Raw genomic sequence first — 14,358 nt, forward strand, 5'->3', positions numbered from 1 at the left:
AGGTAAAATGAAGCTGCCCACACAAAGCCAAAATAAGGAATTTATTCACTACTTCCCAGTGGTAGGCAAAGCCTCAGCACATTAAATTTACGTGGGAAGACAAACGCCATACCCACAAATGTCCCCCTTTCTCATTCTTTCCCTGAGCGTGATGTCACAGGGTATGGAATATCCTTTTGGTCAGTCAGGGTCAGCTGTCCTGGCTGTGTCCCCTCCCAACCTCTCACCCACTCCCAGCCGGGGGGGGGGGGCGCAGGGAAGAAAGAAGCACAAAAAGAAAACCTTGATGCTGGCAAAGCCAGCTCAGCAATAGCCAAAACACCGGTGTGTTATCCATGCTGTTAGTCATGAATCTAAAACACAGCCCCATACAGGCTGCTATGAAGACAATTAATTCCATCCCAGCGAGAGCCTGTACAAAAAAGAAAATCTAGATCTTGGCACCACTGTCTGCTGAGATCCACAACAGCCAAATAAAGACCAGCTCTTAGAATCACAGAATGGTTTGGGTTGGAAAGGACCTTTAAAGGTCATCTAGTCCAACCCCCCCACCATGGGCAGGGACACCTTCCACTAGACCAGGTTGCTCAAAGCCCCATACAACCTGGCCTTGAACACTTCCAGGGAGGGGGCATCCACAACTTCTCTGTGTTGGCAGGAACAGGACAACCTACCTTACCTGTTCCACTGTCTCAGCACCCTCATCGTAAAGAATTTCTTCCTTACCTACTTTATTCTTCTAGAGAATTGTACAAGGTCAGTCCATTTTCATGAGCTAGAACACTAGGATGAAAAAACAGTGCCATAAAAATAATACCAATGATCAGTGTCTCCTAGGACCACTGGGTGAAAGACCAGACTTAGGCAAGTCTATCAAGCTGTCATGGTTTAAGCTCTGCTGCTAACAAAGCACCATGAAGCTGCTCACTCACTCCTCCCCACCCTTTCCCCGGCCCCAGTGGGATGAGGAGGAGAAAATACAAAGAAAAGCTCGTGGGTTGAGACAAGGACAGGGAGGGATCACTCATCATTTATGGTCACGGGCAAAAGACAGACTCAACTTGGGGAAAAAAAAGTCAATTTAATTTACTACCAATCAAATCAAAACAAGGATACTGAGAAGTAAAACCAAGTCTTAAAAACACCTTCCCCCCACCCCTCCCTCCTTCCCGGCTCAACTCCACTCCCAGTTTTCTCTACCGCTTCCCCCCAGCAGCACAGGGGGATGTGGAATGGGGGTTGTGGTCAGTTCATCACACCTTGTCTCTGCCGCTCCTTCCTCCTCAGGGGGAGGACTCCTCACTCGTCCCCTGCTCCAGTGTGGGGTCCCTCCCATGGCAGACAGTTCTCCACAAACTTCTCCAGTGTGAGTCCTTCCCACGGGCTGCAGTTCTTCACGAACTGCTCCAGCGTGGGTCCATTCCATGGGCTGCAGTCTTTCGGGCACAGACTGCTCCAGCGCGGGCTTTCCCATGGAGTCACGGCCATCTTCGGGGACATCCCCCTGCTCCGGTGTGGGCTCCTCCCCGGGCTGCAGGTGGGCATCTGCTCCACCGCTGCCCTCCATGGGCTGGGGGGGGACAGCCTGCCGTCTCACCATGGGCTGCAGGGGAATCCCCTCCTCTGGCACACCTCCTCCCCCTCCTTCCTCACTGACCTCACTGTCTGCAGAGGGGTTTCTCTCACATTCCAATCCCACTGCTCACTGTAGGTTCCCCTTCCTAAATACATTCTCCCAGAGGCACTACCACCGTCACTGATGGACATAACCTTGGCCAGAAGCAGGTCTGACTTGGAGCTGGGGAAGCTTCTAGCAGCTTCTCACAGGAGCCACCCCTGCTTTGCAAGGTAGAGAGTAATAAATCATAATGTGTATTATACTGAGGCTGGTAATAAATCATCAGTTACCTGATGTTTGTTGACTTCTCTCTCTGGCTTTGTACTGTTAGCTTATGTAGTCCCTTTATTTAAGGTAGTCCCTCAGCTATTGACACATCATTGCTTGTGGTGAAATGGCTAAGAACAACCCAACATCCTTGAGTTACCTGTTAAGACAAAAAATCACTTGAGTAATCCTAGCCTTGAAATTCTGTCAACAACTTTTAGAAATGTAAATTATGCAAAGAACTGATTATATAAATTGCCTATTACATAACTGAATGCAGCAATTAATTTCAACAAGCTCGCACGCAGATTTGTGGTGTGGGAAGACCTTTTGCTATTAATCCACCACCAGTGAATGGAGAGTGCTGTATGCTTAGTCTGAAAACAATTTTGATCTGTAAAGGTGGCCAAATGGGGATTCTGACCCAAAGCCTGTGAGATGAGTGAGAAAATAATCCAAGTTTTAGTAATGAGGAAGAAAAACACTTTACATCCAGTTTATATCTAACTGACCCTCCCTACTGTTCATGTTATTTCAATGTCTGAACATGGCTGGATCGCATGTTTCACCAGACATTTCCCTGCAGGAGCTCTGCAGGGAGGGCTCTGCTCCGTGCACTTGAAATGTTGTGATACAGAGCTGAGATAAAGGCCTGGCCCTGCACAGGCATCCCATTTCCCTGAGACAGCCAGGTGTATAAGAAGGGTTTTAAAGGGAGTTGAAGAGAACTTAGGTAGGTGGCTGGGAATAACATGTTTACCCTCCATTTCTATCTCTGTTTCCCTCTGCCTCCACCATCTGTCTGACCAACTGTCTTTTGTGTCTGCTGCGTCTTATCTTCAACAACTGCAAAAAAAGGTACTTTTTAAGATACCTAAAGGCACGGAGGTGCACTATAGAGCCTCCAAGCCCACGGTGACAAGCAGCTCAGCAGCTGCAGGACTGTGTCATTGCTGTCTTTTACACAGCTGGTGAGGGGATTTGGAGACGTTCCACAGGGGAGACATTTTTGCTCACCTATTTCGTCCAGTCCTACAGGGGGTTTGCCCAGTTTGGGGTAATGTTTGTTTTCTGCATTGCACTATTGCATAGCTTCTCAGGCTACAGGGCAAAACTACTTGAGGTAGCTGCAAATGGGGAATTTAAAAGAATTTGCGTTTCAAAACAGAAAAGTAGACATCCTCTTAGGTTTTTTTTAGGCATTATTAGTAACACTACCATGCACCTCAGCTAGACAGAACAGATAATCTGTATCACCACAGAAAGAAGTGAGCCTTAGAAACTATCCCTTGCGAAACACTGAAGTGACTTTTTTACTCATTTTTCTTTTCCTAGCTATCTTTCTCAATATATATTCTTTCATTCTAACTGCATTATGGCCACACTAGAGCTGATCTGTATACAAGAGAAAACCTATTTTTTTTCTCTTAGAAGCATAAGGAAGCTTTTAAACCATTACCTAACCCTTTTGTTGACTGTTTTTTACCTTTTTTTTTCCAACCCAGGCCTCTCACCCGCCATGGGGGAAGTACATACAATGCCTACGCACTGCGGCAACCACCTGGGGTGTGGTTCCAGCTTCAGCAACAGTTGGGTCCCTCCTGGATTGCACTGTGCCCCTGAAGCCTCACCAAGTTCAATTCCATGGCTGTACTCCAAGCTAGCGCCATAGATGTATCACAGCTGAAACAAATTACTACTGCCCTGGGGGAGTACTGCACCACCACTGTGTAGAGATACTGATAAAGGAGAGTCATACTGTTTACTTTCCAATGCGGCGTGGAGGCTTGTTATAAAAACAGCCAAGGAAAAAAAATCAAATTTATAACCCTCGTTTTAGGACCTGCAGGACCAAATTTAGCTGATACATACTGCGCATTTCTGCTAGTTTTCGAGAACGGTGGCATTTCCGCGCGGGAACAGCGCAAAACCTGCCCTGTCCAGATGAGAAACCCGAGAGGCCGGATGCCCGCCTTTCCAAACCGGGGCGTCCTTCCCACTGCACCCCGACAACCATTCTTTTTACCCAGGCTGCCGCAGGTGACCGAACGCCGGCCCGCAGCGCCTCGGCGCCCCGACCCCTTCCCTGCTGCTCTGCCTTCCCGCCGGCCGGCGGACCGACGCGTACCGACTGACAGGCAGCTAAGCGGCAAATCCGGGTGTTTCTGACGAAGGTTTTACACAGAATTTCAGCCGTACGCCTTTCACGGCGCAGGAAACCCGAGGGGAGGCGCCGCAATGTGGATGCGACTACAGCGGGGGCTGCTGCCACCGCCCCGGCCCCCGCCCACAGCGCGGCTGAGGCAGCGCTGACCCCGCCGCGGCCGAGCTCCGCCCGTCGGCCTCCGCCCCGCCGCCGAGGCGGCCCCCAGGGCTGGGCAGGGCCGCCCGCCGCTCCGCGCAGCGCCCTCCCCGGGGCGGGCCCCGGCGGGAGGGGCGGCCGCGGCCCCTCCGCGCCTCGGCGGGCCCGGGCGCTGCGGCACCGCCAGGCCGCGAGGTGGCGCTGCCGCCGCCGCCGCCGCCTTCGCGCCGCTCCCTCCGCCGCCCGCCCTCAGCCCCGCAGCCGGCTCGGAGTGCCGCGGCCCGCGCGATGGAGGCCCCCCCCGTGACCATGATGCCCGTCACGGGCGGCACCATCAACATGATGGAGTACCTGCTGCAAGGTAAGCGGCCGGCGAGCGGGCCGGCAGGCAGCTCCCTCCCGCCGCCGAGGAGAGCTCCCGGCGCGCCGCGGGCCTGCCTGCCGCCGCCGCCGCCTCGGCCGAGGGGCAGTCCCCGGGGAGCCGGGCAGGGAGACGGACGGGGGCGGGCTGAGGGGGGCTGCGGTGGCCCACGCTGCGGGGAAAGCCGCCCTCACGCGGGAGGAGGAGAGGGGGTAACCGAGGCGCTGTCTCCGCCCGCCGCAGGGAGCGTGTTGGACCAGAGCCTAGAGAGCCTGCTGCACCGCCTGCGCGGCCTCTGCGACAACATGGAGCCAGAGACCTTCCTGGACCACGAGATGGTGTTCCTGCTGAAGGGGCAGCAGGCCAGCCCCTTCGTGCTGCGGGCACGGCGGTCCATGGACAAAAGTGGGATGCCCTGGCATTTGCGCTACCTGGGCCAGCCCGAAATAGGTGACAAGAACCGCCACGCGCTGGTGCGCAACTGCGTCGACATCGCTACTTCAGACAACCTGACGGACTTTCTGGTGGAGATGGGCTTCCGCATGGACCACGAGTTTGTGGCCAAAGGGCACATGTTCCGCAAGGGCATCATGAAGATCGTGGTGTACAAGATCTTCCGCATCCTAATGCCAGGAAACACGGAGAGCATCGAGCCGCTCTCCCTCTCCTACCTGGTGGAGCTCAATGTGGTAGCGCCAGCAGGACAGGATGTCGTTTCTGATGACATGAGGAATTTTGCTGAGCAACTGAAGCCTCTAGTGCACTTGGAAAAAATCGACCCTAAAAGGCTAATGTGATTGAAAAGCTGGGCAGTTAAGGGATGGGGTTTGTTCGTGTTCCTGAAGAGGGTGCTTTTTCTAAAAAGGCTTTTGAGGGCAAACCAAAACAGGGGGAGGGGAATAAAGGACTACACATCAATGTTTTGTCCACTGCAATTACTGAGTGTGTTTTCTCCTTCATTTGTGGATGTGAACAGAAGCAGACACTTTAATACCATTCAAAAGATCAGTAAATGCTAAGAGTGGTAGTTTTCCTTCTCCTATTGGGGAGATATGTGTTAGAAAGCATATTGCCTAACAATCCAAAAACATCAAGAGTTACTGGAATTCAGCCTTCTGTGTACCCACAGCACCATTCATGTATCCTACCTAGTCATCCAAAATTTTCTTTTAAGTAACACATGAAGTTAATATCCTTTAAGGCAGGAGGTGTTAACACAAGCATAAACCCAAGAACTACACAGTATAAAAGAGCAAGAGTATACCTGTTTACAACAGAGTAGCAAAGTAATAGCACATGTAAGGGGAACAGCTAGGACACAAGGTACATTCTAGTGAAACTGTTTCTGATATAACCAAAGTTAGAACTGGAAACCAATTTAGCAATGTTACAATTGCAAGAGGTTTTCAAATCTTTTAAGGCTGTTCCATGTTTTTCACTGAAGCTGAGTGTGGCAGTCTTGGTTGATGAGAAAGCAGTAAATTACATGGTTTTTTTTATCATCAGACTTCTCACACCTGGCAGCAATATTGAAAATTGACATATTAAACAATTAAGAGCATCATACAGCTGCTAATTCACCTGGTGATGATTGTTTAGCACCTCTCTTGAAAGCAGGATGCTTAAGTTACTCTCCCCATATTTCAATGATATTTGAATTAGGTTTGAGAGTTTTCAAATACAGTTCAAACAAAAAAAGGTTGGGAAAAGCAGCCAAAGCAGCTTATTTAAATTTCTCAAGTTCTTTACAGAAGGCATCCATTTTACCCATTACTAAAATGCACCAATCTCTGTCAGAGACATTGCCACCCTTCAGCACCACACAACTCTCTGTGACAACTAAAGGCAAAGACCACTCCTGCAAAAAGCTTAAAAAAAAAAAAAGCCTTTTAAGTTAACAGCTACGTTTTCAACACCAGAGTTTGGACAAGATAAGCCACAGCAACTGGATTAGTGCTTACCGAGTGCAGCATCTGAAGTGTTCCACTCATACACGCTCTACATACCAGGCATAGGGACAACTGAGTACTTGTACACCTGCTGGAGAACACCATTGTTGAATACATAGCAATGATTTCCAACAGGCTACAAGCAATGAGGTGACCTAGGTGACTGCTCATTACCTAGACTGGAAATACTTTCTGGAGGGTACAGACACACCTACAATTCTTGTGTTTGTACTCAGCCATGACTCAGCCCCACCAGACAGCCCACTGTCCTGGGCCTCCCAGTCTGGAATTCCTTGGGATATTGTTACAGGGCATAACTTCCCAGGAGGTGAGGGGTAGGTCCCAGAGCTCTGCCTGTACCAGGGAGCTGAACTTGCCAGGTTGCTCAGCAATTCAGTTGCAGTCCCACCCTGGCAGGTGGGAACCCTCAGAGCTGTTGTCATATCCTGCCACTGTAACACTGGTTAGGAATCACTTGCCACAGACTTCCACCATCCATGGCTTTTCTCTTGTGACAGGAAATTTTAGAAAGAAGTGCAATGGATCAGGAAAGTTGAACATTGTATGCCAGCTTTTCAAAGGGTAGGTACTTGTAAGTACAAAGACACAGAAAACAGTAAGTACACAGGTCCTTCCTGTTGCATCTGAAAGGAACTCACTTGGTAACTCACCTTCAAAGTTTCTTTACGTGGAGGGGCAAATAAGTCACAGAGTGTTGACCTTAATGTAATGGTGATATAGAGGAAAATCCCACATGGAATTTCAGGCAGACCAACTCAAGCAAAAGGAGACTGAATGTAAAGTTCCTAATTGAAGTTTTTACACTATAGATGACAATAGGTCTGACTATTGCTTGGTCTAAGTTCTCAAAAATAATAATGATCATTTAAAATAGTTCTTTTTAAGGAGAATTAGTTTAAACCTTAAAAACTGCAGCAATCCACATTACCAGCCTTCCTTATTCTAGCTGTAGTCTATGCATAGAAGAGGCAGGTGTGCAGAGGAAAAAAAAAGCTTACTGCATCGATGGTTACAGCTGAAAGAAAATGGGCAATTTCAGGCACCTAGTGCTCAAAGCATGGAGACTAAAAATAACAGCAATACTATTGGTAATACACACTGGTAAATTGCATGGCATAACCCTAACTAATTATTATATCTAGGGTCAAATTATATTGTAGTTACACAGACAGCTATAGAAATGCTCAACCTCTCCTTACAGGAAAGTATGTTTTTCTTAAATTACATGCATAACTTAAGGGACCAAGAATGTGACTGTATTCTTTTTATTTTAGGGGATTTTTTTGCCAGCTAAAGTAACTGCATTCTTCAAGGGCAGGGCTTACCTTGGGACTCTGTATTTGTTGCAATATATTGCCCAAGGCCTGATGCAGCTGAGCTGAAGATAAGTTTCCTTTCTGTGCAAGTAATGCCTTCTGTTATTTCAAATTGTTCCTCCAGTCCTGCATACTTTTAAGGTTTCTACAACTTTACTGATTACTACATAAAAAGTAGAAACTCCTGCATAACAAATACTGGTAAGATTGTTATTGATCCATTAGGCACCAGCTATTTCTGCTATTAAGAAATCTTCCTCTATAGAAGCTCATCTCAGTTCTTAAAAATTCCTTCATACTTTAGAAAAAGCTACAAGTTTATCCTTTGGCATTCCTCAGTCCTGGATCTCTATTCTTCCTATGGAAACTTCCATAATGTTGTTAATTCTGTACAAAGACAAGAGCTGAAATACTTTGGAAGTGCTCTATATTAAAGACTATACTGTAAAAGAACATCTTTTAATATGCCTCTGATATGCTAGCACAAAACAAGCAAGCTGCTTTCCTGTTAAATGTTTTCCATATGTTACAATATTGTATATAACTTTATCCATGATCTAAAAGCTGGTTAAAAGGTAAAAAGTTTTAAGTAAGTTTCTCCAAAGCACTGAAAGTTAAAAATAACTACAAACCAGGATTTTTCTTCATAATTTTTAATACTTTTCACTTTTAAATACTGGTTTAAATTTGTGATTGTAACATGGAAGAGCCAACTTCTTGTAATTTTTAAAACTTACCATTAGGATCATAAAGCTATTATAGAACAGTTACACTCTACACACTCAAGGTACTCAAAAATATGATTCATGTTTTAAGTCTGTAGATGAACAGTAGCAATTCAAATACAGCATTTCTGTACAACTTGACAAAAATACAGGTGGACACTCTGATTAAAGAGAATCTGCACAACTTCAGATAAGCCAGCTCAGCCCAATTAAGTAAAAAGTAATTTTTTTTTCCAAAGTGCATCACATTTTTCACAGACAATTTTGTCAAAATAAGATGTTCAGGTTCTCAGACAGGATAACAATGACCATCTCATCCTCATTCCCAATACAAGTTCTATCAAGTAATTTCCTTCAGATCTGGTTTGGCAACATCCAAATTCTCCAAACAGATGCAGATATTCACAGAATGCTATCTGATGGAGAAGATTGCTGCATCCTCAGCCCTTCAAATCGGTTCAGCTTATAAAAACATCCATTCTAGAGTCAGGAGCTGCTTCTGCAAAGACCATCACAGCTGTATAAATACAACTGATCCACTAACAGGAAGAAGTGAACTCAGAGCACACAGGTATGTGGTAGTGACTGAAAAGAAGAATGGACTCAAGAGGCGGGGCAAATTTTTTAACACCATAAAAGCAAGATCCCTTCCAGAAGAAAGGATCTAATGGCTACTTGCACACAGACAATCTGAGAGGCCCACAGAGAACTGCCTTTTTTTCATTTGTTTTTAAAGAGGTCAATTAATACCGATTTCTCAATCTTGCAACTCGTTCCATATTCTTTAAGAAGCCTCTTATGACTCTGGGCATGGCTAGCTGTAGTGACGTACCAGTGCCTTTATATCTAAAAGTAAAATGTATTCTTTACAAATAGTATCTGTAGTGTAATAATATTTACAGAATAAATCGTAAAAGTACATCACATTTAGTGCAAATGCAACTAATGATATAAGTTTATATACTGCTTCGTAAACTTTCCATACTTTTGTAAAATAAAACTATCCAATTAAATTAATAAACTCACCTGCGTTCTGACAATTACCAGAAATGGCAAATAAGGAGTTAAACTCTTTGTATTTTTTTTTTTTTTTTAAAGTTCCCATCAGTGGCTGTGGTGGAATGAACCATTGCTTGGTTGATTGTAAAAAGATGAAGTACATTTGAGGTACAAGACTCTTTTTTTTAAACATCGCTATATAAAATGCTCACTGGTGATATAGTAAACATACAAATTTTCATCTTATTTGCCTTACTAGCATTACCATATAGGCACTTTTTGACATATTCAAATTAACAGAGCAACTCTGTAATAAGGCATATTCCATGCACTCCATTATAGAAAGGCAAATAAAAAGGGAAGAGTTATGGAGCATGAAATCTGCGTGCATGTGTAATCATGTGTTATGTACAATTTCATCTCTACAGAGAAGATTAACTGATCAGGTTTTTCAACACTGTGCAGATCACATTTAATTATTTACCAAATCTTCATTAAAATACTATATTATATTTATTTTGAGGCACCTATCATACTATATCAAATAAGACTTTCAGCTTGCTTTTGAAAAAAATATATCTGAAACTTTTTTCTTGAGATACACAGGTTACTGAAACACCAAGCAGTCTCTGAAGAGCTTCCAACTATGGGACATGGATAAAAGACCTCAAAGTCAGTACCAGTCTGCCACAGTCCTCTCCTAATGAGCATCTCCAGAATCAAAGGCAGGCAAATACATGACATTTAAATTCTCACAGCAACTAAAGGGAACTTTCCAGTAAGAACTATGCATCCTTTTATCTCTGATGGGTTTTTGATCAAGACACAAGTCATTTTCTACATAAACCACATAACATGGCTTTATTAAGATGAGGAAGACACATGCAGGATCTGAAAATAAAGTATTCATCCTCATTCTAGACTGGGAATGTTGTCTTACGTAGTCCAAATTACTTCAATAAATACTATAGTGTACCTTCTCACAGCTTTGGGAAAGCCCTGGATATCATGCAAGAGAGCAGTCCACATACAGCATGGACAGATGGCTTCTAGCTTTCAGGCAGTCTCTTGCCCTCTCATACAGAATCCCCCTAGATATTTCTGGATGATGTTTAATAGCAAAAATTCTGTAGCACATATTACATAACTAAAAAATACAATAGAAATATAAAGATATCTGGAAAAAATAAAGCTTTTCACACTCTTACTCCTTCAGAACCAAAGATCGTCATGAGAGTAAGACAATAGAAAAGGCAAAGTCATAAGGATATTGACAGCCCTCAGTTATTAACAGACATTTTATGTAACAAGATGATTCATTATAGAAACCAGCAGCAATGAACTGTGATTATACAAAGCAAAACAAAACCTGCCAATAAGTCACCTAGGCTTTACTGAAGTCCCTCCTTCCCCCCCCCAAAACCACATAGATTTTTGTGCATATAAAGCACATACAGTATGCTATATGTGCACTTGTCTTTTGTGCTTTTTAGACATGCACAAAAACTACGTATCTTAGGAAGGTTGACAGTGAAATTCTGCAACTTGTTTGAAACTAAAGCAGTAACCCACGTTGGTGATTCAAAGTTGTATGCGTTCTTCCTCTTTTAAAGCAAGCAAATAAAAATAGAGCCGCAGACATGTTATCAATACTTGTATTTATAATTACACACTGATTCGGCAAGAAAAGTTAGCTGGAGAGAGCTAGTGTTAAATATTCAGCCTCATGGTGTTGCAACATTTCTTCACTTCAGTATACAAAGCCTAGAACTTGGGCCATTAAAAGACTGTAGATCCTTCATTCCAGCATGGAGCGCTGTATGAACGGTCACTTCTCCAATGTGGAATGCTCACCCAGTCTTGTTCCCATTGCTGCAGGTAAGCAAACATAAAAATACAGCACTGAAAAGTTTGAAAATTAATAGGAAAGCAAGAACTTGTTAAACACCTTAAATAGTATCAGCGCTGCTATGATCATGTATGAACTGTCTTCAGTGGTTCACCTACACTTGTTCTCTAACAACATAAAATTAAAGTGTGAATCATTACAGGGCTACCTGTTACAGAAGGATCAAATGACTCTGACTTTTGGAGTCTGACATAATAAATAGAACCCAAAAATAGGGGTAGCCTATCTCATGCGTATAAAAAGTGATAAAAACTCGTTTTCAGATCATGTGTAATACTAGAACTACTGAATGGGATTTGATGGTTTGACACTACAGTTACACATAATGAAGTATATAGCAAAAGTCTACACTAACAAAAATTAAGCAAAGCCTTACTTAGCACCAAGGCTTATGTCTGACAGATTCAGACAGCCCCAAAAGTGATCAAGAAATCCTCTTCTAATGTCATATAATCATTTAAATGTTCAAATCATTTTAGATTAGCCCTATGACCTATACTATTAGGATACATCCATTGACTTCAGAAAGCACCTGTAAATCCCTTTCCTTTCTTAAGCTCATCAGAAAGGCTAAAAATTTAAGTCACAGCCTTTTCAATACTCTAGTAATTGACACTGGTCTTGTCAGAAAAGTTCCATTAATAAAAATCCTAGATCAAAACTATTCTGTCAATGTAAAAGAATACTTTGACCTTCATAATATTTTATCAAACATGCAATTTTAAGTAGAATTCAAGATACCAAAGCCTCATGAGGCTCTAGAGAAACTTCAGTATGTATTCTTTTCAGAACAAGTGTAAAATGCCAGTGACAGCTGAGAAAAAACAATACTTTATCCTTTTATACTTCTACATAAATTAGACATGTATGCAAAAACTTGCAAGATAAACTAGTAAGTCTACAAAAACTAGTACTTGATAACTTCTGTAGCCCTTATTTTTCATGCTAATACACACAAATTACATGAATGTTTTAAAAAGTATATTGCATACATACATTAAAACTAAGCACCAAATTCATGCTAATCATGATAAAACATTTCTAGATTGCATACTTGTGTTTGGCCTTAAATTTACAAGTCAATCAAGAATCAAGAAAATGAATGTATACCTGTTAACACTAGAATAAAATAGGCTTTCCTGCTGTTTTCTCTTGCACGTATGATGTAAAACGCTTCAGGAATTTTGGATATTCTCGTTTTGCCACTGCCCGTAACACTGATGCTGGCGCCCATCCTCCTGGGTTCACTAGAAGTAGACAGGAAGACAGACATTTAAATACAGCAAATCCACTAAAGGCTAGAAAAGAGAATTTAAGTTCATTATTTCTGCAGCTCTTTCTGAAGTAACAGGAAAGAGTAGTGATCAGCAGGGGGTTTTTTTATGCCCTTACAGCTTGTATTGTAGCACTTTCTACTCTTAATACTCCAGCTTAGTCCAGTTCTATGATGCCACGATTTAGAAAGCTTTAAACATGATGTGCTGTGAGTCTTTGGGGAATGCCCAAATGGAAGATTATATTCTCTAAGGACTTCCCAGAAACAACAGAAAAAGACACTTGCGTTACTAATTTCACGGAAAACTGAAGTCAGTCTTAACTTTTCAATAACTACTGCATTTGTCTGCAGAATTGCTACATAGGCAATGTATTCCAAATTATTTTTAAAGCACTTTAAACAAAATTCGAACTAATTCTAAAATACACTTAAATTCACAGGGCAAGTATTTTGCTGAAAAAGCTGCCACTTCCCATATAATCATAGTTCAGAATTTATCAATGAAAATGTATTTTTTAAGTAATTGGGAAACTTCTAAAAAGGAAATAAAGCAGCTTAAAACAGAGCTATTATTTGTACAGGATTTAATACAAATTACATCACTCCTATACGGCAAAGATTTACTGAACCAATTTTTCAGACTTTGACTCTTTAGTAAGCCATGTAATAGGTGGTTGAAAGTAATAAGCAGGTGAGCTACTCTTGAAGTGTTTTGTAGCTGCAGCAGAGGAGCTAATAAGCATGTAGCTCCAATACTACAATACACTGCTAAACACTGGGTACAGTAACAATACAGTTTGGCTTTGATAACTTTTCAGTCAATACCAAGGATTCTATCAGTTAAAAAAATATAAAAAAACCCCATAGTCTATTATACAGCTTGCAAACATCCTCATACAAAATGTATTTGCTCCTTCTTAACAGAGGGTAAGAGCTGTATATTTTACTATGAGCAGCTTCTCAGCCTAACAAGATGAATCGGAGGAAAAAAATTACAGCAACACATGAAAAAACCATCCTACTACTGAAACTAAAAGCTATGCCAAGTCATCCCAGCTGCAGACATTTTTTCTGCCCACCCTCCTCCACCCCAAGGTTCTGTACTTAGGACTGAGCTACACACCACTTCCATTTATTCCTTCCAGAACACCACACAATGAATCATCCCATTCACTGATTCATGTAGCACGTTAATTTGAGTCTTTTTGAACACGAAGACCACAAGTGTGATGCTATATATAAATTTAACAGAAAATTGCATCAAACATTTTTGCCAGTATTCAGCTCCCCAGAATTAGCATATACCATGAATGTCATACTGAAAATTTTATACTTACCATTAGCTACATATGTAATCTTGCACAGGATGTTGTCCCTGCTTATTTCCTTGTTCCCCTCTGGTGGACTTACTAATGTCTGACAAATCATAGCAATATTTATTTTGGCACGGACACAGCGATTGTTCAGCTGCCAAAAAAATGAAACATTTGTAAGCCTCAAACTAAATTTGTCCCGGTATACTTGACTGCTAACATTTTAATTTACTATGAAGTCTAAGACACTCCAGAAACTGTGTTTCTGAAAGTTTGCATTCTAGCACTACATGGGTGCAACA

The 14,358-nt window shown here is 42.8% G+C and overlaps 2 protein-coding genes across 4 annotated transcripts in view; one reads left to right on the forward strand and one right to left on the reverse strand.

Annotated features, from left to right (window-relative positions):
• Positions 1 to 4,404: 4,404 nt before the first annotated feature.
• Positions 4,405 to 6,626, forward strand: MED18 (mediator complex subunit 18). Its single transcript, XM_052777677.1, has 2 exons — positions 4,405 to 4,548; positions 4,792 to 6,626. The coding sequence occupies exons 1-2, from the start codon at positions 4,476 to 4,478 to the stop codon at positions 5,343 to 5,345; spliced, it is 627 nt and encodes a 208-aa protein (XP_052633637.1). The 5' UTR covers positions 4,405 to 4,475; the 3' UTR covers positions 5,346 to 6,626.
• Positions 6,627 to 8,471: 1,845 nt separating this feature from the next.
• Positions 8,472 to 14,358, reverse strand: part of CERT1 (ceramide transporter 1) — a 70,516-nt gene continuing 64,629 nt past the window's right edge. For all 3 annotated transcript variants that reach the window (XM_052777675.1, XM_052777674.1, XM_052777676.1), the window contains 3 exons: positions 14,081 to 14,210; positions 12,578 to 12,714; positions 8,472 to 11,430 (listed from right to left, as the gene is read on the reverse strand). In XM_052777675.1, coding sequence (XP_052633635.1) covers positions 12,587 to 12,714; positions 14,081 to 14,210 — 258 coding nt within the window. In that variant the 3' untranslated portion in view covers positions 8,472 to 11,430; positions 12,578 to 12,586. The remainder of the gene's footprint in view (positions 11,431 to 12,577; positions 12,715 to 14,080; positions 14,211 to 14,358) is intronic.

The sequence above is a fragment of the Harpia harpyja genome, chromosome Z (assembly GCF_026419915.1).
Source record: "Harpia harpyja isolate bHarHar1 chromosome Z, bHarHar1 primary haplotype, whole genome shotgun sequence".
NCBI classification, from domain to species: domain Eukaryota; kingdom Metazoa; phylum Chordata; class Aves; order Accipitriformes; family Accipitridae; genus Harpia; species Harpia harpyja.